At 40.3% G+C, this 23,274-nt stretch overlaps 1 protein-coding gene across 1 annotated transcript in view; it reads right to left on the bottom strand.

Moving 5' to 3' along the window:
* Positions 1–23,274, bottom strand: part of COL9A1 (collagen type IX alpha 1 chain) — a gene marked incomplete at both ends in the record, with an annotated part of 68,411 nt that overhangs the window by 1,628 nt on the left and 43,509 nt on the right. Inside the window, 8 exons of the mRNA XM_084261344.1 lie at positions 2,859–3,047; positions 5,001–5,055; positions 5,546–5,692; positions 7,947–7,979; positions 9,730–9,774; positions 9,888–9,923; positions 15,204–15,275; positions 16,032–16,085. Of these exons, the coding sequence (XP_084117470.1) occupies positions 2,859–3,047; positions 5,001–5,055; positions 5,546–5,692; positions 7,947–7,979; positions 9,730–9,774; positions 9,888–9,923; positions 15,204–15,275; positions 16,032–16,085 (631 nt within the window). The remainder of the gene's footprint in view (positions 1–2,858; positions 3,048–5,000; positions 5,056–5,545; positions 5,693–7,946; positions 7,980–9,729; positions 9,775–9,887; positions 9,924–15,203; positions 15,276–16,031; positions 16,086–23,274) is intronic.

The raw sequence follows: 23,274 nt of genomic DNA, 5'->3' as shown, positions 1-23,274 counted from the left end.
GGAAACCCCAAACATCTGGGGCTGGACAATAACACCACGTGCACTGCACCACAGCCTATGTAACAGAAATAAACCAAACTCTCAAACTACACAGGCTATTTTGGAATACAGACTGAGGCCACTGGCAAACGGCTCTTGGAAGAGCACATGAACTCCACTAGTAAGAAGAAATTCTTAAGTGTTGGGTTTTGAGACAGCGTGGAGAACAACCAAGAAGCTGGCTTGCACATCTACTGTTCACTGTATATATTCCAGAAAAGTACCTGTATCTAATCCTCCTGAATACCCTATGTAAACTCTTGGGTTTATTTTTTTACTGCAAGTCAGACATGACAAGTACATGCCTAGCAGTGTTTGAGTGAGCTTTATTCTGTACTTCCATACTTCCTTGCACACCAGTGAGGAGCGCTGGAATAGTCTGTCAGGTGTGGGGCTTGCCCAGGAGCGGTGCAGCAGAAAGTGAGGAAGCCATGTGTAGGCACCTGGGAGTTGGTATGGAAGTCCGAGTCACTAAAAGCTGCACAGGGGTGCTGGGGGAAGAGTCCCATCTCTACCCTGCAGATGGCCCAGTCAGCATGGAGAGTCAGCCTGTCTCTGGAAACGCAGCTCCCGGCAGTACTGACAGCCAATTGCCCATAGAGCTTCTGCTATTCCCAGCTACTGAACACACAGGAACAGGGGTTCCAGCTTCCTATTTCCAGTGCTGCCCGCCTCCTCCTCCTCTAGTCCAGCTTGCTCATTAAAATCACCATAACATCCTTCTTTGAGCCAGCTCTTCTTGACTGTTCTGTTATTTATCCTGCTAAAAATCACTGTACCTTTGTATCTGCTGCTCTCTCATGGTAACATATCCTTGTGCTTCTGTCTCCTCTTTATCATGTCCTTCTAACCTAGTCTCAACACTGTCTTCCTTTTTACCTTCTCTCATGTGCCCAAGGTACCCTCTTCCTCTCACTCCCATCTCAGACAACTCCCCAAATGGCTGGGGAAAGTCACAGAATCACTAGATTGGAAAAGACCTTTGAGCTCATCGAATCCAACTGTATCCGTCTTCTGCTAAACCATATCCCTGAACACTTCATCTACCCACCTCCCTGGGCAGCCTGTTCCAATGCCCAATAACCCTTTCTGTGAAAAACTAATGTCCAATCTGAACCTGCCCTGGCACAGCTTGAGCCCATTCCCCCTCATCCTATGCCCTGTCACTTGGGCGAAGAGACCAACACCCATCTCTGTACAACCTCTTTTCAAGTAACTGTAGGCAGTGATAAGGTTACCCCCTCAGCTTCCTCTTCTCCAGGCTAAACAACCCCTGTTCCCTCAGCCACTCCCTGTAAGGTTTGCTCTCCAGCCCCTTCACCAGCCTGGTTGCCTTTCTCCGGACACACTCCAGGACCTCGATGTCTTTCTTGTAGTGAGGGGCCCAAAACTGAACCCAGCACTTGATGTACAGCCTCACCAATGCCGAGTGCAGGGGCACAATCAGTCAGTTCATCTCTGCAACCTCTGTGGAACTCTGGTGACTACCAGGAACTTGGAGTGAAGCAGAGATTTCTTTCAGGGTATCTGCTATATGCCATTGTGATTGTTCTTGCACATGAGAGCATTCACCCCTTGTCTTGTATCTGTAATTGTATCTCAAGGTTTACTGTAAGGCAACTCAGAATTTGATGATAATTATGATAGGAAACAAAACATTTTGCTTGGGGGTGGGGGGGTGGTGCTTATGCTCTGTGGATTATTTTTTTAATATTACCACAATGCAGCCTGATGTGTGATGAATCAAATTCAGCCTATCAGATCACCCTTGTATCTCCAGTTTTTGTTGCTTCTGCGAATACAGGTGAAATTTCATTAAATGAAAACAGCAACAGAGCTTCAGCAACTACCCTGTTAAGGTTGTCGCTGTATTCTCTTCCTTCTCTCAAATGTTTTCCCAACTTCACTCTCAAATAAAACTTGAGACAAAAGTAAATGCTTTAACCCAGTGACAGATATGCTTTCTGCAGCAATAATACACTTTTTCAGTTAAAACCTTCTTTCAGGGAAACAAAGTGAAATCGCTGCTGAATCAAAACTACTACACACATAGTGGTCATAAGACTTTACAGAAAATTCTACTCTGGAATTCTCTGGAGGCATAAACCCCCCCTCAGTCAGGAACAGAGGTTAACATAGATCAAAGGGGGGGGGGGGCTTTGTGAAGTGGAAGTTTAGTCAAGTTCAGTATGGATTTGTTCTTTCCAAAGAATCAATAGCTTGTGGCACGGGTGCAATGATGTTAAATGGGCTAAGTATTACACCCAAGTAGAAGAGGCAGATCTTTTGTCAGTCACTTGTAATGTGAGGAAGGGGACAGGTTTAGAGAAGTAGGCTGGAGATTAGTGAATGACTCTGACGTTTACGTGAGCTGTTGGAACCATAGAGCCTGCGGAAGTGAGGGCCACACCCAGACTGAGTGGAGACACATCACTGCTGGGATTTCTCAGCATATGAAAACCGCTGATCTCAGAAGTCTTTGAGAGGGTAAATTAATCCTGGGAACCTGACTCAGCCGCTTACTTCTAGCTGAAGGCAGATGCCTGTCTGTTCTCATGCTGCAGAAGTGATTTGATGACAAAAAAGGGATTTGCAAACAGGTCTTCCTGGGGCCAAGCCAATGTGCCCTGTAATCACTGGGGCAACTGAGGCAACAGTTACAGGACACAGCTTACATTCCTAATTCAGGATCTTTTTGGACTTTCTATGGGTACAATGTAGACCCACAATCTGTAATCCAAAGGGATAAAACAACCCAAAACCAAACAATCAACCTCTGCAGCCACCAACAGCTGAAAGGCAGTTATAGAACTTCTTACCTTTAGGACCTTTACGACCGATCTCACCGGGGGGACCTTTAAGGCCAGGCAAACCACGGGGTCCAAGCTGTCCTGGGAAGCCATTTTCACCAGCAGGCCCTGGAGCACCTGGTGGCCCTGGTCGTCCAGGAAGACCTGGAGCACCAAATTCTGGCCTCCTAAGACTGGCTGCCAGCTGAGCTAGTTGTTCTGCAATGAACAGGAGTACAGAATTAAGCAGTAAGTGGGATAGATTCTCATGTTCACCGAAGAAGAGCATGTATTTGCTGCTACAGACACCAGCAGGTCACAGTAGAGTGCCTTCCTTACACCCAGTGCTATTTACAAAGTTTATTACATGTAAGGTTGTTTTAGTATCAGTTGAGGGAAACTGCATAAGCACACTCTGAGACTGGTCACTCTGAAGCCTACACCTTAAACATTTAATGTTGTTTTCTGTCATTTAAGCTTTGACTATGTAGTAAGAAAACTTAGTCATGCAATTGCTGCCTCTTAAAAGAGCAAATACATCTCTGTTTCTAGTTGTTCATCTCTATTAAGACCCATCTTAGCAAGAAGGAACAACTGAAGAGCATGAGGGCAGTCATCTGCATTGGCTGGCAGAGTATGTGCAGGCATTCTTTTTTGAGGAAACACCTCAAGTTGGAGCTCATCAGTTTGATAAATAATGGAACATTTTGTGCTCATCTTTTCTGAAGATAAATCAGGAGTGTTGCCCTTCATTAGGCATAGCATTAATTTGCCAGTATGTGGAATACCTAAGCCAGCTAGTCTCTTCTCTTTCCCCCTTTCAGGCCACTGCTGTAACAGCATGAAGGCAGTCCTCCCTTAGCTTAGTTTTTATTCTACACTTCAAACCCATCTTCCAAGCATGCCTTAGAAATAATTTTCCCTGGATGCAGCCACACATATCTCCATATGACATTTGCTATAAAGTCTGCTTGACTTGGTAAGACTAGTTATTTTGTGTCCATAACCAAGGAAATTAAGAAGTTGGGGGTGGCATGGTGCAGAGGATCTGAAATAAACCAGGAGCTACAGCTTGCAGGTACAAAGCCTACCTGGGAGCTGCAGTTACTGTTGTCTTTAAGCTGATGAGGTTTCAGGGACCCACTTGGACTGATTTCTTCTTTTTTTTATTTTTTCTTTTTTAAAGTATGACCTAATTTGACAGTTACAGGGGCTGTCAGGAGGGCTGCACTGAAGAGATGAGATTTTCCCCATAGCCTTCTCTTCACTGCTAATTCTGATGGTTATGAATAAATTCAAGCATTGTATCTGATTTCACTATAATCCTCCTCAATATTACTGTGTCTTTCAAGAAATTGTTTTAAAAGTCTTTTTGTCCTATTTATAGAAATTTTATTTAAAAAAAAAAACCCCTGTTGGGCAATATCAAGAACTGTGATAACTACAGATAATTTTTAGATTAAATCACGAGCTACAATTTCATTCTGTTAAACTCTTGACATTACAAAGGTGTACTATCCCTAATGGCATCTTCAATAGCAAATGCTGAGAAGTATCTTCTGTGCTTACAAGGCAGCAGGGCAGCATAAATTTTTCAACTCGGTAAATCCCAGGCAGCCAAATGTATTAGAAAAGCTCCGGATTTCTGTGTGGGTCTAGAAGAACTGAGCAAATATAATTAGGGTTTTGAACATTTGCCCATTGCTTTCATTTTGTGGTATGCTGTCTGCAGAGAGCCTTTCCCTGCACGCCTTTTTCACCTATTCTGCACAGAGTTTGACTGCTGTAATCTAATAGTGTATGAGTGCAAATGACAAAACAAACCTTCAGTGAAGCCATGTACTTTTATCTACATAAACATAGCAAGTGATTTCTACACAGAACATATGTATTTCATCAAAATGCTCTGATCTAGCTCCTGGTTACTCAAGTAATAGTGTGGAACCAACAGATATTTCAGTGAGGCTGCAATGTATAAAATAAGGGTCTTCTGTCTCATATTCTCTCCTGTTGTGTCCACACTCACTCATAGGGAGATTTTTCTGCCAGGCCCCTGCTGAGGCCATGCTATTTGTTCTGGATAAGAGTGTGAAAATCTTGATTGCCTCCACAGCAGTAGATTATTCTGATTTAAACGCACAAGAAACATCAAACACTTTCCAGCATAGTTACCTTGCATGACTCTCATGCAAACCTGCTTGATGTGCTGATCAGTTGGTTCTTTTCCCTAGGATTAAAAAAATAATAGTTTAAAGAAACACCAGTTGATATCACAGGACATTTTATAAGTGTGCCTGGTGTGGAAAAACACTGCCTGGTCAATAAAAGACATTCCAGTCCCTGCAAGTGCAACTATTCCAACTAAAGTCAATCTGACTAAGCATGAGTGATCACAGCATCACCAGGTTGGAAAAGCCCTTTGAGATCATTCAGCCCAAAGAGACCATGACAGACCCATGGATCAGAAATGGGGTGTGTGTGCTATCACAGTGGGGCGGGCGCAATGAAATGGAACTGAACCCAAAGCTGAGGACCCAAGGACGTAGCCGCATCCAGCCCTAAAATTTCTCTGGTGCACAAGTGTGCCCGTGGTGAGGCACAGTGTGTTTCAAGTTCTACTGCAGCACTTGGGCACACGTGTGCATCTCCTGATGCAGGAAAGGGAGTGGTGTGAGAGACAGCCCAGTGTTCGAACGACAGGTGAAGCCAGTACTTACAGCTGGACCCTGGCTGCCGGGCAGGCCCGGGGCACCCTGTTCACCCTGCAAACCTCGTGGCCCAGGTGAACCTCGTGGCCCTTCCATGCCAGGCAGTCCCCGAATTCCCTCAGGCCCACGGGAACCAGGCTCTCCAGGGTTACCAACCTGACAAGGAAAGAGAGGAATTTTCACAGGCTGCTATAATACTAGTGTTAGACTCAATCTGACTTACCAAAGTGCTGACAGGAGCTACTCACAAATGCAAAGCAATGAGTGTTGGGGTGTAGAGATGTTGAACAGCTTGTTTTAAAATATGAAACTGGAGTCAGTGGCTGTGTGATTTATAAACTTTAAAAAAGAGGTCTGTATTTCTCACTTAAAGGGGAGAAGTGGGAAAATAAGCTATTCTGTCAAAAGAGGCAGACCAGCATCCATAGAGACATGCAGAAGACTGGGGTGTTTTGTTGAGGAACACATCATCTCCTATACTTGGTTTCAACTTCTGCCCTCATGCATGTCACATGCAACTTTTCTAGACATGAAGTGATCCCTAAAATACAAAATTCCAGCACCTTGATGGCTCCAAATGCCTTTCATGCCCTTCCATAGAGAATACCACAGTATGAGCCTGTACCATCTAACCCCAGGCTGCCTGGGAACACACATTTTTCGTTTACATCCATCAGATCCAGAGCTCACTGCACACAGGTTCCAGTGCCCATGCCTGGGTTTGCTGGCAGTGGGAAGGGAACATCCTCACATAAACTTATGTTGACAAACAGCCAGAACAGATGCAGTGCCAGCTCATGTCACTGAGGAAGGGCTAGAAGGAGGTATTTTACTGGTACAAGCATCCTGGCCCCTGGGGAATTAAAGGATTGATTTGGCTGCATTGGTATGTCCACTTAAGTACATTTAGTAAATAAAACCATAGCTTCTGCTCCAGTAAAGTTTTTAAAGGGATTAAATATTATGCAGAGACCTCTGCCAACAGGCAGCTCTGAGTTACTTTCAATACAAGTTATTTTACTGCTATTAATCAATAGCAGTACTAACAAAAACAAACCCCCAAAACGTGAACCTGGCTTAGTAGGTGGGTTAGACTAGATGATGTCCAGAGATCCATCCAACCGCTACCATCCTGTGATTATCTGACAGCCAAACCAACACCCAGAAAAACACAACAAAACCAAAAACAAGCAGGAAAAAAAATCTTACATATTCATGGTTTCCCTTATCTACTTGGGCGGGGGGGGGGGGGGGAGAAAAAACCCACCACCTGCTGTGAGAGATGCTGAAAAACAGGTCACTCAGCTGTGCTACCAGTTAAATCCACAAGATGGAGCCGTTCCAGCTCCATCTGCGCTGCATCTCGACAGCTACCTGCTGTCCCAGTCAGAAGCAAGCCCAAGGAACACGTCTCAGTATTAAGAGGGCAGCAAAATTCCTTCGTGGACGATACAACCCGGGAGCCATCATTCCTTTCTTGCCCATCCTGGTGAGTTATCAGGTTCCCTGACGGATTACTCATCCCTGTGTATGTACTCACTGGAGTGACGAGCACTCCAGGGTCTCATCAAGCAAAGAGGACTTAAAAAAGCTGGGTAGATAAAACTCCGAGTAGAGGAGATGTCTACTGTACTCTCACTCTTCTTCATGTCCTTCTTGTAAGATCTCCATCAGCAGTACACACTCTGTCTTGTGCTGGCTTAGCCCCAGAGCCACACGGGCCAGAGAACAGAAGCCCAGGGGCTGTTTCTGTTATGGCCAGACCCGTTCCCTGCAGGCAGAGCTGTTAATACGTGGGTATCACAGCCCAAACTGTCAGCTGCTGTAACAATCCCACTCTTCAGTGATCCGAACATAAATGGATGTGTTCAGCGTTCAAATTCTTTTCCTTACATGACATACAGGCTTCTGCTCACCTTCCACATCAGAGTTAGCATTTTGTTACTTAGAAAAAAAAAAAAAAAAGAAGAGGAATCTGGGCCATAAATACTTCTGCTTTCACAGACATCACAGTCCTGCTGCCAGCTTTTTCACAGTGTAAAGATTAGAGGCTGCATGCAGCCGCTGCACTGAGCCTCCTTTCTATACAACACCTACTGCACAGAGAGTGCATTCATTTCCTTAAAAAAATTAAAAAATAGAAAAAAAAAGAGTTAGCCAGAAAACTGCTGCTGAATGATACTTCTTTCATGGAGCTTAGAATTCAGGACATGAGTTCCTTTCCAAAGCTAATTCATTTTAATATTAACTCTATTCAGCACTTGAACAGAAGAAATGTGTGGGACCTTATTCAATTTAACTGATAAGGAGCTCAGCTCATTATTTGTATTTTCTTTCTGAAATCAGAAAACAATCTGTTTGATCTACTAGATCTTTGTATTTCTGTAACAGTGCTACTCATCATACTTACAGCTCCCTTTGCTCCTGGTAATCCCATATCACCCTAAGGAAAAAAAAAACCCAAACAAAACTCAACAAACTAAATTAGAAGAAAGCACCTGTAATCACAGACATTACAAATGCATTACACTTGAGATTTTTTTTTCTTATAGTGGAAAAACAATCACATATTTCTTTATTTTATGCAAAATTACACCTGAAATGAGTTACAATTAATTTGGAAATAAAATTTAAATTTCAGATTTTTGTTGGTAAAATCCCTTTCTCAAAAACATTTATGTAAGAAATGCAAATAAGAAAGCATGTCTATTATAATTCATTTTGTATTGCTCATCTTAGAATTAGACACATGGCTCTAACCTTTCAAACCACAGTTACAGCACAAGACAATCTTAGATATTAATAGTAGACTGCTTGGAAACCTTTAGAAGCAGCATTATTTAACCAGGATGTTCTGGTTTGACAGAATTATGGGTATTTCACAGTGTCTTAGCCCTGACAAACCTGCAACAGAAACCAGGCAGGTGTCTACCCAATGTACTGTGAAGAAGCCAAATCCCTAGAAGCTTCTGTTCCCAGCAGCCTGGCTCCCAGGGCTTGAACAGCCCTGGGATCCCTCTGTCACCTGACTGAAATAGCAACCCCACTATTTAGTTTTCCCTCTGGATTGGAAAAAAAAGAGAAGTAACAAAATCTTGTAATCACCTATAAAATAGATCAACTCTTCTTCATATTACTCTTGGAGAGATTTGGACAATTCTATTTTTCCCAGTTCCTAAATGTCATTGGTGAAATAATTGGTTTTTAAAGGTCAGAAAGGCCACTTTTTCTGTTAGTGAATGCCATTAGTGAAACAGAAATAACAACTGTTAACAGCTGAAAAACAGACTAACTAGCAGCACACTTAACCCATAGTATTGCTTCCTGGGAACCTGTGTAGTGATGGTAAAGCTGCATGACTGGACATCTAGCTCACTAGGGCTGTTAATGAACTTTAAAAGCCTTTCAGAAGCACTGAGCGTTGAAACAAAGTGCTCACTTCCAGCATACAACTGGGGCACCATTCTTTAAATAGGGAGCTGCTTGCTTCCTTTGGAAAGATCACATTTGGCATTGCTGGATGGGGCCCCATAGAAGCTCCTGAACTAGTGCATTTCTCTCTGTGTAGGAAAACAAATCCTCTTTACCCAAGGGCACAGAACCCAGGCAGTGCACACACGTGATCACAACATGCCGCGTTCCTGTAGTGTATACATCTTCCTCCAGCAATATCACAGTGCCACTGCCTTCTCCAGACCATCATCCCTCTCCCTAACAGCCAGCTGTTACATCTCATTTCCAAAGATAAAGGCAATACAAAATATTTCTATTGTCTGAATTACATTCATTACCTGTGCTCCTTTTCCACCTGAACTAAACTGCCTCCTCATCCACAGAGTCTCAAAACCCAATAATTTCTCTGTGTGTGTGTATGCACATTTATATGTAAACACTTGGTGTATCTCTACATATGAATCCATCTGTTCATAGACAGGTGTACAGACAGCCCCTTCAAGGCAGCCTGCACTGTGTTATACACTCAACAGAACATGTGTATCTCCGAGTGCTTCCAAAACAAGGAATGGCGTGACCAGGCTAATAGAACTGCTTTGCTCTGCAATGTCCAAGTAATATAACACTGAAATATGACTTTCAATGACCAAACCATATGCTTGGAGCACTCCAACAATACTTTAAAGTTTTCATTTACTGTAACAAAAGACTAGATCAGGTGAAGAGAAAATAATGCTTACCAAGTCACCCTTTTCTCCTCCATCTCCTTCTGCTCCAGGTGCACCCTAAATATAAAAAAAAAAGAGACATACCATCAGCCTTCAGGTTTAGTCCATGTAATGTACCACAGCATTTGGTAGTGTGACTTGAAAGTATCATGATCCATTATGTGACTTACTTGTTCACCCTTAGGTCCTGGTTCACCCACTGAACCCTAAAAGGTTAAAGAATAAAAAAGAAACACAAACGTATTTCAGAATTTGAAAGTGCAGGTCCAAAAGTATACTAAATTATCTTCAATCCTCCCTACCATCTAGCATTAATGCAAGAGACCTTTAAAGCTGCAAATTTTTAAGAACACCAGTGAAAGCACTTAAATCTTACTATATAATTAAGGTGACGGACTGAAGGCAAGTAATGGCATAGAACACACCATCCACTGCCACGCTGTATGGTCCGGATTCCGACTTAAACGCAGGTCTCCCCTTTACATGGCAGATGTTCTTGCAGCTGCTACAACTCTACTCGGCAAATTGGTTAGAAATTACAAGTATAAAAATGCAGTAAGTGTATCCCTTTTTCTAGCCTTATTAAGTAGTCTGTGTTGCTGTAGGCTACACCAGCCCTGCTAATGTGGGATAAGCGCACTGAGACATACACAAGCTCACTCACAATCTTGTCTTGCTGGCTGTTTCATTCTCAATGCCTTTTAGGAAAACTGTCTTTGTCTCTAGGATTTTGATCATTACAAAGATGAATGGCTTGTATCTTAAAGTTGATATCCATCTTAAAGCAAAAACAAAACAACTGTGTTTCATCCTGTAAAAAAATGTGTGGACAGGCAGGGACCAAAGAGAGATAAATAAACCACTTGATTCATTTCAAACCTAGGTAATTTGTGCCTACAGAGAGTATTTCATTTGTAGAACAGTGTTTTTTTTAAGAAAATCTTAGTACTTGTGTTCTGTTAAAAAACCAATCACACCACCCTTGAATGTTATTTGCAGGCCACGTACATTCAAATCTACACATGCCCAAAAAACTGCAACTGTCCATAAATAAATAATTCTAAACCAGATGGAGATTTCACTCCAGTTTCAGACATCCATTTAGTTCACACTAAGACACAGGCACACAAACTGGTGTAACATCTACAATATAATGAATTCAGATTTGTTCTCATGTTCCCGAGGCCAAAGAGCCAATACTAAATTATCCACAAAGCTCAGCACTGGAAATCACAGACCTATTTAACATTCCAACTTTGTCAAACAACACTGAAACTGTTGTCTGAAGTGTTCCCAAAACTGTGCCTTATTAAACCTTTCCAATTACTGAATTACACAAAAAGACATTGACTTTCAACCTAATGTCATTTTGGGGGTTCTTTTTCTCCACTTACCCTTCTTCAGAACAACAAATCTGCCAATGGCTAAGGTTACGATGGGAGAAGCTTTTGTGAAACTCAGCCCATAATATTTATATTATTGAATATAAAAATCACAGCTGAAAATATCTGAATCCAACCTACACCAACTCCCAAAATTTCAATGGGGACAATAGGCAAAAATCCTTTCCCTGCTTTCAGACAGGTGTACCCTGTCTGCCACCAGCAGGCCTGGTGCTGTGTGAACTGACCCATGATCAAAAAATCCCACAATTCTGCTGGTGACACCAGGCTGAGAGCCAGGTATTGATATGCTGGCTTTCCACGTTTCTTCTCTCATCGTTCCCTGCAACTGGAAGGATAGAGAATACTACTTGTGTTCCTCATTCCTTAACCAGATATCCCAAGGCCCTGAAGTCCCTCTTGATTGCTCTCAGACTTCTTGTTGTTGCAAATTTATCGCTGCTTACCTGAAAAAATCTATAATGGATAGTAACCTGAGGGCCCTATCAACATAGGAAGCTTTCTCTTTCCATCTTTAACCCCAGACCCAAGGGAGGCATCAGACTTCCCTAAGAAGTGGGTCTGGTGTGCATACTGAGCCTTCCATTCCCTTCAGAGGACAGTCTCCTATGGCAATGACCTTTTTTTCTTTTCTTTTTTTTTCTTTTCTTATTTTGTTGGGGTTTTTTTTATTATGGAAGCAGTTTTTATGCAGGGCATAGATAGGCTGACTCATGCCCCAGTTGTATAATTAGTTTCCTCTTCAATGACACAACTATAGAATCAGTATGCCTGAGGACAGATACAGGGAAAGATAACTGAAATGGACTACCCTTAAAGGTCACACTAACACCTATTCCCAGCCTTCACAATACACCAACAGCTAATATTAACTTACTCCCTATTTTATTATGCCAACAACCAACCAAACTACAGATCCACTAACTTCTGAAATCAGGCCCAATGCTATTAGGCATACAAGCCAGCAACAAATGCCATTTCATTCATCACAGAGTGGAACTATCAGTGCAGGTCAATATCTCTGCAATTAAACCTACCTGATCACCATTCCTAAGCACATCCTATACAGAACAGTTAGCATGGTTGCATGGGCAAACTTTTACCTCTCCAAAATGAACAAGGAGAGATGTGACTGGCATTTCAGGAACAGGATTAGGGGTATTAAACAGCTTAGATGCTGAAGTTCTAGCAAACAAATTAAGCTCAGCAATGAGTGACTTGCATAAATTAGAACATTCATTTCAACCAGGAACTAGTCAAAGGTTCTTTATTGCCTAAATGTGGAAAAACTAAGAAGAACCACCAACTAATTGCAGATGCACTGGGCATTGCCCCAAATAATATCTCCCTAGCACTTAGCTGTATCCAAGCTCTGTTTTGGATGCAATCTACTGTGGCAGCTATAAGGGAAGGTGATGAGGGCATCATGTCCACTGAGATTCCACTTGTAATTTGGGAAATGCAATTCAATTTGAAAGGATTTCCCAACTTGGTGTATCTAGACAATCTCAATTATGATCAACCAACAGTAAAATGTTGTTTCAACAATATGTAATGTTTTGGTATACATCATACACCAAATCATTGTGCTGGGATTACATCACACTGGAACTGTACTCTATCCATGAAAACATAGAGTTTGGGCTCACCAAAATGGGAGCAAATGGCAAGCTGGTGGTATAATGCATGCATTGTATGAAAACTACAAGGATTCATTTGGGAAAATGATAGCATTAATGCCCAAGACATTTGTCTTGATACTGCACGAAATGTTTGTTATTCATATTCAGCTTCTGCCACATCCCACCAACTGTTACAATAGAACTATACATTGTATCAAGATTTATTGCCCACCCTTACTGGAAGGCATTTCACATTGGGAAGAAAACTGTTGCAACACGATGTCAATTACAATGTCAATTACTGAAACAAATTTGAAACCACAGACAAAGAACCTTGATTTCCATCTATCATGACACAGAGAAGATAGACCCTGATTTTGTGTTGATAACTTTGAATCATTATTATATCCTCTCTGGCAAGCAAGGCTGAAACTTGCCATCACACTTTGTCTCTTACAATATCTTGCTTTAATAAAACAACTTCTGCTGGTATCTTTGGTGGTAAGTGATCAAAATCACTCACATGTGACAAGGTGCTAGCAGACCGTACCCAATGCCTAACAGCTCTGACATCAGGAATGACTACTAAAATGCATCTTTTTTTGTGAATTCTACTTGGCTTCTGGTTGCAGTTTACATCAACTCTTACCATACATACACGGGCTTCACATCAAAACCAGGAACTTTTGAAATCAGGAAGGAAAGAAAGATTACTTCAGTCTGGATACCAGTGGGTGGCCCAAAGACTCAGGTTAACACACTACAGAGATACCCGTTTCCAAACCCTGTCAAGGATGTTTGGTTCCATGTAAGATGGATGCAGTTGCAAGTTGAAGAGAGTAGAGGAAGGCTTGAGTGGCACAACCCTCTCCAGGCTTGTGACTTGGAATACATACTGCAGATCAGTGCTACTGTGGCCATGCTAAGCCTGCCCCAGAAAATTCACTCCAGCCTCTATGCAGCTGAAGAAAAAAAGGAATCAAGGATACCAGTGGATCCAGTTGATGCTGGTCTCAAAAGAGGAAAGCTAAAAAGCAATTGCAGGATGAGATAACTGCTAGCATAGCTTTTTGGACTTTAAGGTATTTGCAGAGGGTATTAAACTGATCCTAGGATTTAAAAAAGCTCCAGGTTTACGACACTGTCACCTGCCAGCTATATAAAAAAACCTCTCTTGGGTATAGCCTGACTATCACTGAGTCTGATTACTGCATCTACATTCTGCTCTTACCCTAGAGGTCCAGACCCTTTGTATGGTAAATGAGGAAAATCAGGCACCTTTGGAAGGAGATTGTCAGCACTGCAAAAAATACTTGTTATTTTCCTTCCAGATTTGCTTCCTCACATAACTTCAATCTCCCTCTGGACAAGTCTGAAGTATGACTCATTACCAATCTAACAAAAAGAAACTGCTTTATGTCAACACTTACATTTGACTAGAAACACATGTTCCTGATCTCAGAAGAAAAATAATAAAAAGAGAAATACCTCAACAACTACAAAGACTGCCTTAGAAATATTTTTTTTTTTAAATATCTGAACAGCTTTTGAAAATTGCAAAAAACTTGCAAGCTCCATCTAGCCACCCTGTGATGCATACTGGGAGCAGAGAACAGCAGGATTCCTGTGTTCAACTAAAGACATCCACAGCAGTGACACCTATGTCTCACAGACCTATGCTTCTTCGGTTTTCAGGGGAAAGTAGAAGACACTTCAGAAGTGCAATTAATTTAATACTGAAGTGGATATCTCATATAAGAAGGATGAAACACAATACAGAACTATTTTTATAACAAAGGTGCCTGAAGTTTGGTGAATGAATTCCACCCTCATATAAACAAGAGAAGATAAGGAACATTTTATATTTATTATACATATGGCCTTCACTAACATTTATTCAGCAAAGCTAGATATCTGCTGCAGGTATGTGAGGTCCCCAGGGCCCAGTTCTTCCCTCCTAATAAAATACTGGAAGAGGCACTTGTAACCCATAATGTTGCACACAAGCACAGGTGTCTCAACAGCTGCATTTCCTGTGCACTTCCATAGCAGGTCCTAAGGTACTAAGGCGTAGTATCTACTGTAGACCAGGGTGACAGTTCCAAAGCTCTTTAGTGACCAGAGACCCTGACTTACAATTTCAAAATTGGCTGATCAGTGATTTGGAATACAATTTAGGTCTCTTTAAATCTCAAACTCAAAAAAAAAAAAAAAAGAAAAAAATTACACCAGTAATCCTATTTCAGTCCCTTAAACAACACTGTCAGGGCTTTCCTTGTATGTTTTATGAGCTACAAGTAGTTAATAGGCACCTAGTGCACCACTTTCAAGCCATTAACAGATCTACATACAAAACAAGAAACCAGACATTAATTTATGTTAAAAAAGCAAATAAGGTTCAAATTACTGTATTTACTCCTGACATCAAACTGCAGTCTGTATGTACAAGTGCATTTCTTACCCGGTCACCCTTACCACCAAGTAGGCCTGGAGGACCTGGCAGTCCAGGAAGTCCAATATCACCCTGGGGACCCTGTGGAAATAAGTCAAAGGAGTAAATTTAGCCAATTTGTTTAAGTATGAACAACTAAGGGGCATAGCCTGACAAGCAGATGGGGCAGTCTTATTCCCAGAAGAGTTCCAACCTGATGAGTGAGGATTATCTGATGAAAATAGAGTTGATCCAAAATATAGCCCTTTAACAGATTCTTCTTATGATTTTATTGCTGACAAACACAACAGAAATGGTTTACAGGGCTTGCCACCCTCCAATCCCTCGACGACAGTCTGGTTCCCTTAAAAATACTTCCTAAGATCTTGCACTCTGTGATTTGTGCATTCCCCCTGCAACAGCAGGCTCTTTCAGTCAAAATCTCCCCAGCTATGCTTCTGACTGTTACTGTGTAAATACTGCTGAGGCACTGGTAAAAGGTGGCATTCATAATCTGCTCCATTCATTAGCTTCACGTAGCTGTTAGTAGAAAGCCAGTCTTTCACTGTTCTTGTTCCCCAAGTGCACAGCCCACACAAGAGCAAGCAACCCAACTTTGCACATCACAGGATTTATGCTTTTTTAACAGAAGAAAAGTCCCACACATCTCCAAATACTTTAAAAGAGCATTTGCTAATATTAGCACAGTCACAGAGGACTGAAAAAGAAACTCAACAATCACTGTTTCACTGTTATTTTCAGTTCCCTGCATGGATAAATGGGTAAGTGTAGTTCCAGGTGATACCATAACTCCATGAAAGTAAACATGAGCACCGAATATGGAAATAAACTGCTTACCCATTTCCCCGGTAAACCTGGAGGACCTGCAGGACCTGGCTCCCCTCTGCTGCCCTTGTAGGAAATAGAAGGACACCATTACTTCCTGAAATATTTCCTGTGAACGGGGAATAAACTATGATTTCTTTTCTTACTGTTTAGTGAACTACACTACTTAGCAGTTGGCTTTAATCGACGCTTCCTTTTATTAATGTAAAATTATCATCTGGTGCATTAAAATAGTGAAATATTCCGAGAAATTTAAACAATTTTAGTTAACAATGGCACACAATATTTAGCTAGCATTAAATGATGCAATTAATTCATTCTGCTGAGTGATTATGCACAATCATGGGATCACACCTGAGAGTGACCTGTCACAAACACAGTTACTTCACTGAGACAACCCTGAGGCACATGCTTATCTTAAGCTTGTGCTTAGTTTCATCAACTGAACCATGGAACGACCACGTACTGAAAAGCCCATGTTTATACAGGAACAATGAAGTCACACTTAAACTCATTTAAGTAAAAAAATACCCATTCATAACAATGACAAGCATATATAAGCTTTTTACTGACTTTTTAATTTGTATCTTCACTTCAGATATGTTTCTCCATTCCCATTACCATATTCCCATTAGTGTCATAACCCAGCAGCCGTTTGAATACAGACTGGGGGTAAAGCTGACATTGAGTCAAATTTTCCAAATCTTAAAAGGGGTTTTGTCTCTTATGATTAAACATTTCAGAAGAGCTCAGGAAGTTTTATACATTTGCTTTCACGTACACAGATACATACCTGTACAGATAAATTTACATACTATCCCAATACAAGCTTGTCTCACTCAAGACACTTTTCTTAGATCAACTGTGTGAATACATAAGTGGTATGTGCTATAAAAGCATGATATAGCATTTAAGTTCACAACATATCACCAACTGAAGTTATTGGATATGTAATTAGATACTAATCTCTTATAACTTCAAAAAAATTGATAAAAGCAGATCTAAGCATTCTAGTGGCGTATACAATAGGTAATTTAAAATATAGTTACTTTCTTTGTGATAAGAAAAGCATTGCAAAATATTGTGACATGCTGAACAGTAAAAGGAGATGGCAGACATGGCCTTTTACACCAGGTCACAAATGTAATAACAACTTCTCACACAAGCTTAGGAAAACTAACTCCACAATTCAAAGAATAATTAGGTATCCTGGAGAGATCAGAGAACCAAACATAAGCAGACTTTTCCATTCATTTCCTTCAAAATATCCTATGGTGTTAAAATCACTATCCTTTTGAAGCACTATGTGTAATATCTAGATGATTTTGTTTAAAAAAGAAAATTAAAAAGAGAAAAGTCCTCTAAATCACCTTCATCTTACTTCCCAGATCGTTAACGTTATTGAAAATCTGTTATTTAATTACATAATTCAGTGCTACATTTCTGACCTGGAATATTGCTACAGTTCTGATGCAGGAAACAGAAGGATTAAAATTATGACCAGTATTAGAAACTCGTCTCCTTATAGATGTGATAACATTCATGTCTTAGTGTTATACAGATAGAAAACAAAAACATAGAGTTTCCATAGAGGCAAAGTCTTATAATAAACCTGATAAGCACATCAAAGTTTCTGCTGGTCATACAGAATGCAATAAAAATTTTCCATTTTATTTAAGTGCCAAAAATTCTTTTGTCAATTGTACACTACAGGCACCTTTCCAAACACCTAAGGTGGTTAAAAAAAGTTACTATACTAGAACACAAGAGGATAGTATTTCCTGTAAACATTGTGTCTGTAAGGACCAATTACTTCTAAATTTGGGCTACCACTCTGAGATCTGTAAGAGCTGTTTTATCAGGTAAAAGTGGAACTATGATCCAAAGAACATTTAGATATCAGTCTGGAGAAAAGGAGGCTGATGGGAGACCCTACTGCCCTCCACAGCTGCCTGAAAGGAGGTTGTAGCCAGGTGGGTGTTGGCCCCTTCTCTCAAGTAATAAGCGATAGGACAAGAGGAAATGGTCTCAAGTCATGTCAGGAGAGGTTTATATTGGATAAAAGGAAAAGTTTTATCACTGAAGGGGTCATCAATAACTGGTAAACCTTCCTGGCCTACAACAAAGGGAGGCAGCATGCAGACTATCACTGCAAGCGGCCCCTGAAGTACTCCAAAGCTTGGCCTCTGCCTAGAGATTGTTTCAATGATGTCAGACAGTGTGCACCAACAGTATGTCCAGGACTGTTCCAGTACTTTAACAGTAGAGATACCTGATTTCTGTTAAGCATACTATCACTTAACACGTGAGTACTGCTGAGGATAGCATCATTCTCCCAAAGGACAGCAATGCAGTGGTAGGGTGCGAAATTTTACTACAGCACCCTACTGCTGCCCAGTACCAGGATGTGGCCCTTCCACAGCTGATTTCCTAGACTGTGGTTTCAACAATATCTACCTTCCCTTTGTTCCAAGACAGGATTGCCAGACCACTCTATACATTTAAATGAAGATTTAATGTCTCTCTCAGTGATGTTAGATCTATAGTTAGCCTTTAAATGTAACATATGTAAGGGGACATTGCAGGATTTACAGTAGACTGTCTTTCAGGTTGTCAGGGACAGTTTTCATCCTCACTGAAATTTTGAAGACTTGGTTCTTCCATAGAATTCCCACAAGCAGTTACAGAATGCATTCTGATGTCAAAAGAGTTTCTTTCACTGGTTTATTGACTTCCCGTTGATCAAATGGGTGGAATGATAATAAGAATAAGAATACTCCCTAGGTAATTTGCATCTCACTTAGCTGCCCAGATAATTGAAACACTAATTACAATATCTTGATAGGTAATTCACACCATATACTGTAGTGAACTTTACTTAAGAAGTGTGTTTTTATAACCTAAGTCATACCAATGTTCATATATTCAACAGCAGTGCCATACAGAAGTACATCTATGTAGAATAAAAAGGAATAGACAAAGTAGATTTTGGAATGAACTTTTAAAAACTTAGTATTCCAAAGTCTTTAGCAAAATATAACTTATTTATCAATTGTGTATGTTTGCAAGACTAACTTTTTTTTTATAAATCTGAAATCTCAGAGGAATTTTTAGATTCAAGTGATAATGGCTTTAAACTGAAGGAGAATAAATTTAGTTAGATATTCAGAAGAAATTCTTCCCTGTGAGGGTGGTGAGGTCTGGCACAGGCTGCTCAGAGAAGCAGTGACTGCCCCCTCCCTGGCAATGTTCAAGGCCAGGTTGGATGGGGCTTTGGCCAACCTGGTCTAGTGGAGGATGTCCCTGCCCATGGCAGGGGGTTGGGACTTTAAGGTCCTTTCCAACCCAAACCATTCTACTATTCTATGATTTATCCATGAATGCATCAATAGGACTCTTCTTTAACCTGGAGTACCACACTAAAAAGCATCCTAAAATACAAACTATTATTTACTAGAAGAGAAAACATACAGAAAACTTTATCTAAGATTGAAATGCACCTTTTCACCTTTATCAGAATAATAAATTAAATTGTACTGCTCAAGATAACAGCGAGAGAGAGATGTAGCATGAACATACCATCCTCTTAGCTGTGTCATGATTTGGGCACAAGCAGCAGCCCAATAACTGCCATTCTCCTAAAGAATGATAACTGCGATCAAGTACAAAGGATAGAGACCTTTCATACTGGCTGCATCTATTGTGGTAACTGAAGTGTGAGACAGCTTTAGGATGCTAAATCCACGTCAGATCCATTTTTTACTCAGGTTACTGTCTACACTGCTTAGGAGAAGCCAACATTGGGATAGCTGCTGCCATCCAGAGGTCTAGCATGCCCAAGAGTCAAAGGAAGCCGTTGGTGGAGGTGAAGGGCAAGAGAGTGAGGCATCAGACAGGAATCTGATCATGCAGTTTGGAAAGACAGAGATAGAGAGTATGAAAGCTGAAGACTCTTATTGATACCAGTCAGGTTTGGCTGGGATATGTAGCATGTAAGTGAGAGTGGAAAGTGCTACACTGTACAAACTCTGCTGCAGTACTGTGCAAGCTCAGAAAGCTTAGTCACATACATCTAGAGGCTTAGATCTACTGGATAAAAAGGACACCTAGCAGGATGGAAACCTGCCTTATACTTTTAACTCTGTTATATTGTCTGTCTGTCTAACCCCTTTAGCTGTATCCTAAATGTAAACTATGACCCACACACCTTCTGAAATTATTTATGCAAAACATGCACACAATACCTAAACACATTATATAAACTGAGATGAGGACACTGCATCCCACCACACTACCATACTAACTATGGAAAATGACCCATTATTTCAGTTGGAGCCACATAAAAAGAATATGATAGAAAAGCCAGATTTTAGTTCAAGCTGTTAGGGTAACCAAAAATACATTTCAGGGTAGGTAGGAGAAAAATATCTTCAAAGACTGAGAAATTTATTCAGCTGAAAGTAATTTAAGGTGCTGAAAATAGTATTCTCATCTAACTTCAGGGTGTCTGACATTTTAGTACCAAATCCAAGGTACTCTCCAGGCTCTTCATAATAAGCAGAGACAAAGGCACGTCCAGAAAGCAATTCATGCCAACCATCCAGGGCCCCTCAGAAGTCTCTCAGAGAGGGTTAAAGTATCAAATGTTAGGCAGCTAGATACTTAACCTCTGTTGCTAATGTCAGGAAAGCATATATTGCACCCTAAATCCTTAATAACATATATATGCTGGCCTGCATATAAATTGAGTTTGCGCAATTTGGTAGGCAAGTTTTGAACTTTAAGTTAAATAGTTACTTAAACGTTCCAAGCCATCTTTCCACTGCAAAACCATAGGATGGGATACATGTTCTCCAAATGTTAGCAATGCAAAGGTTAAATAGCTAAAGAAAAACAAGAGATGAAAAAAGCAGGGGCAGGGGGTCACTGTTTTCTGGAGACACAATATGAAAAATTAAGTCTCACTAAATTCTCAGCAAACAGGAGAGAAAATGGTTAAGCAGCTTAGGGAGTATGGCTAAATTCCACTGATTAGGAATGACACTCTGATGTTTGAGAATTGCTTCCTTTGGGCCACCTGCCACGATGACTGGCTTAGAAAGGTTTAAATCACAAATGAGTTTGGTAATTACTTGGATTGGCTAGCATAACATGAAGCAAACATAAGGTTGACTGACAAAACAATTAGAGTGGAATGGAGAATGTGTTTGATTTAGAAACAAAAGACAAAGTTTCCATGTTGCTCCAACTGTTTTTCTGTTTTACTGAACAGATGAAGAGTAAACTAAATAAAAAAAAGTAAAACTTTTTTTTTTCCCCACTCAGTTGCCAACTTAAGTTTTCTAAAGAAAAAGCAATGATAGACTGAAATGGTACTTTTGAAAGTCATTTTCTCCTAGGGAGATTTGTCAGTAGTGAGGTAAATCTCCAAACACATGAGTTTGCCTATTCTTAATTAGAGATAGTTAAGTTGTTTTCAACTATTGAATATCTTCCCTATGAAAAGGTACATGTTTACAAACTCTCAAAAGGCCAACATTTCAATCAGCTGCTTAGTAACAATAGCATTCCAATTGCATTCCAGCAGTTGTTTAATAATGAAAAAAACATTGAAACAACACGGTTTATGCCAGAAGATGCTACAGGCCATTTGGTAAACAGCATAAAAGTATTAATTTGTCCCACAGAGTCACAGATGATTGCTTAATAGCTCTCTTTCATCTAACTCCTCAAAAAACTACACACTAGATGAAATGAAAACTTTCTCTCAGAAAGATGTCTCATGCAAGTAGCTGAAAAGTCAGGCAATTTTTCAGTATAACAGAAATGTGGGCATGTTATTTTTCCCTAGTGCAGGTATCAGCCTGCTGTCACACTAGGAGATTCAGCCTTCTTATTCCTCCACTGGAGGTCCTTTCCTCTATGGTTCTAGCTCTCCTGGAGCTACCAGCAGTGACATGAAGAACAGAGATAAGTGAAATTGGAAAGTCATGAGAATCTCATGTGGCTGCTGTCATACATTAAGGGACTGAAGTTCTCCATATCCTGCAACTCCAAAGAAGCAGCTCAGCCCCTCTTGACTTCTACCAGAGTCTTCTCTTACCAAGAGTGAAGTAGAACAAAGGGTAAAGGAGGAAGAAAATAACTGAGGATAATTCAAAAGAGAACAGAAAAGGACAAGAAAAATACCTGAGTAGTAATCATAAAATCCTCAGGCTTTGAAGGTGTTTGGTTATAAAACTTTGGTAAAAAACTTTCAAATGTTAAATTTATGAGAAAATTTCAAAATCTGAAAAAAATACAAGAAAAAAAATCACAAGAAAAAATATCTTTAGAGAAATTATAAAAGCTTTTCTCAACTTATTTTTTAAATTTCTATTTTTCAAAGTTTTTAAATCATGGTGTGTAGAATTATTTAACCAGCAGATATTTTTTTTTTACCCTGGAAATGTACAGGCAGATTCCTAAAAGCTGAGGCTCAAATATATCTCCTACATGTACATGCTGTAGAAGAAAGAAGATGCTGTTTGTTCTGCCCTGAAAATACAATCTCAACTTGGACCAAAGCTCACTGAGGTTGAACAATCCCACCCTGTGTCCTTTCTGAAGGAAAAAAAGTCATGATCATTCCAGGTTTTGTGTAACAGTAATGTTTTTTCCAGTGTTCCCAAAAAGAAAACAGAAAGTCATTCCAGTCAGTCATATGATGCCTGCACTATTGAGCAGAAGGAAACTAAATGTAATTATTCAAGGCTCTTTATGGTTTTAAAGGAATTAAAAGTAGATTACTGTTTAATGTTCTACATACCAACTTACTGTATTATCAGTAATTTACTTCCTTACTCAGTTTTTTATTGACCAAAAGTTTTTCCTTTCTGTGCTTTTGTTCTAATGTTCACATGTTTTCCAAAGCAAGTGCACTTTGTAAAGAGAGAGGGGGAAAAACAAAGCAAGATCTCCAGATGTCTTGCTGGTCCCTTGAGAGTGATAAACAGAAAATCATTGTATTTAGTCTGCATTAAGTATTTCTGTCCAACTACAGGGCTACTAATAATTAACATTGAATGTCAACTCCTGTTCTATGGACTGATGATTTTGTAAATTCATGTTCACATTGAAAGGATTAAAAGCATAGTTTAGCAGATTACAGTGCATTATCAGAGCAAGCAATTACTTTGGTCTGATTCAATTATAATCTTATTCCTGTTACAAGTATACAAAATCTCAGCTGAATTCAGGGCTGAAAACTTCTTCT

Source organism: Gallinula chloropus (genome assembly GCF_964237585.1).
Source record: "Gallinula chloropus genome assembly, chromosome: 3".
In the NCBI taxonomy this organism is placed as follows: Eukaryota; Metazoa; Chordata; class Aves; order Gruiformes; family Rallidae; genus Gallinula; species Gallinula chloropus.
This window is presented reverse-complemented; position numbering and strand designations above follow the sequence as displayed.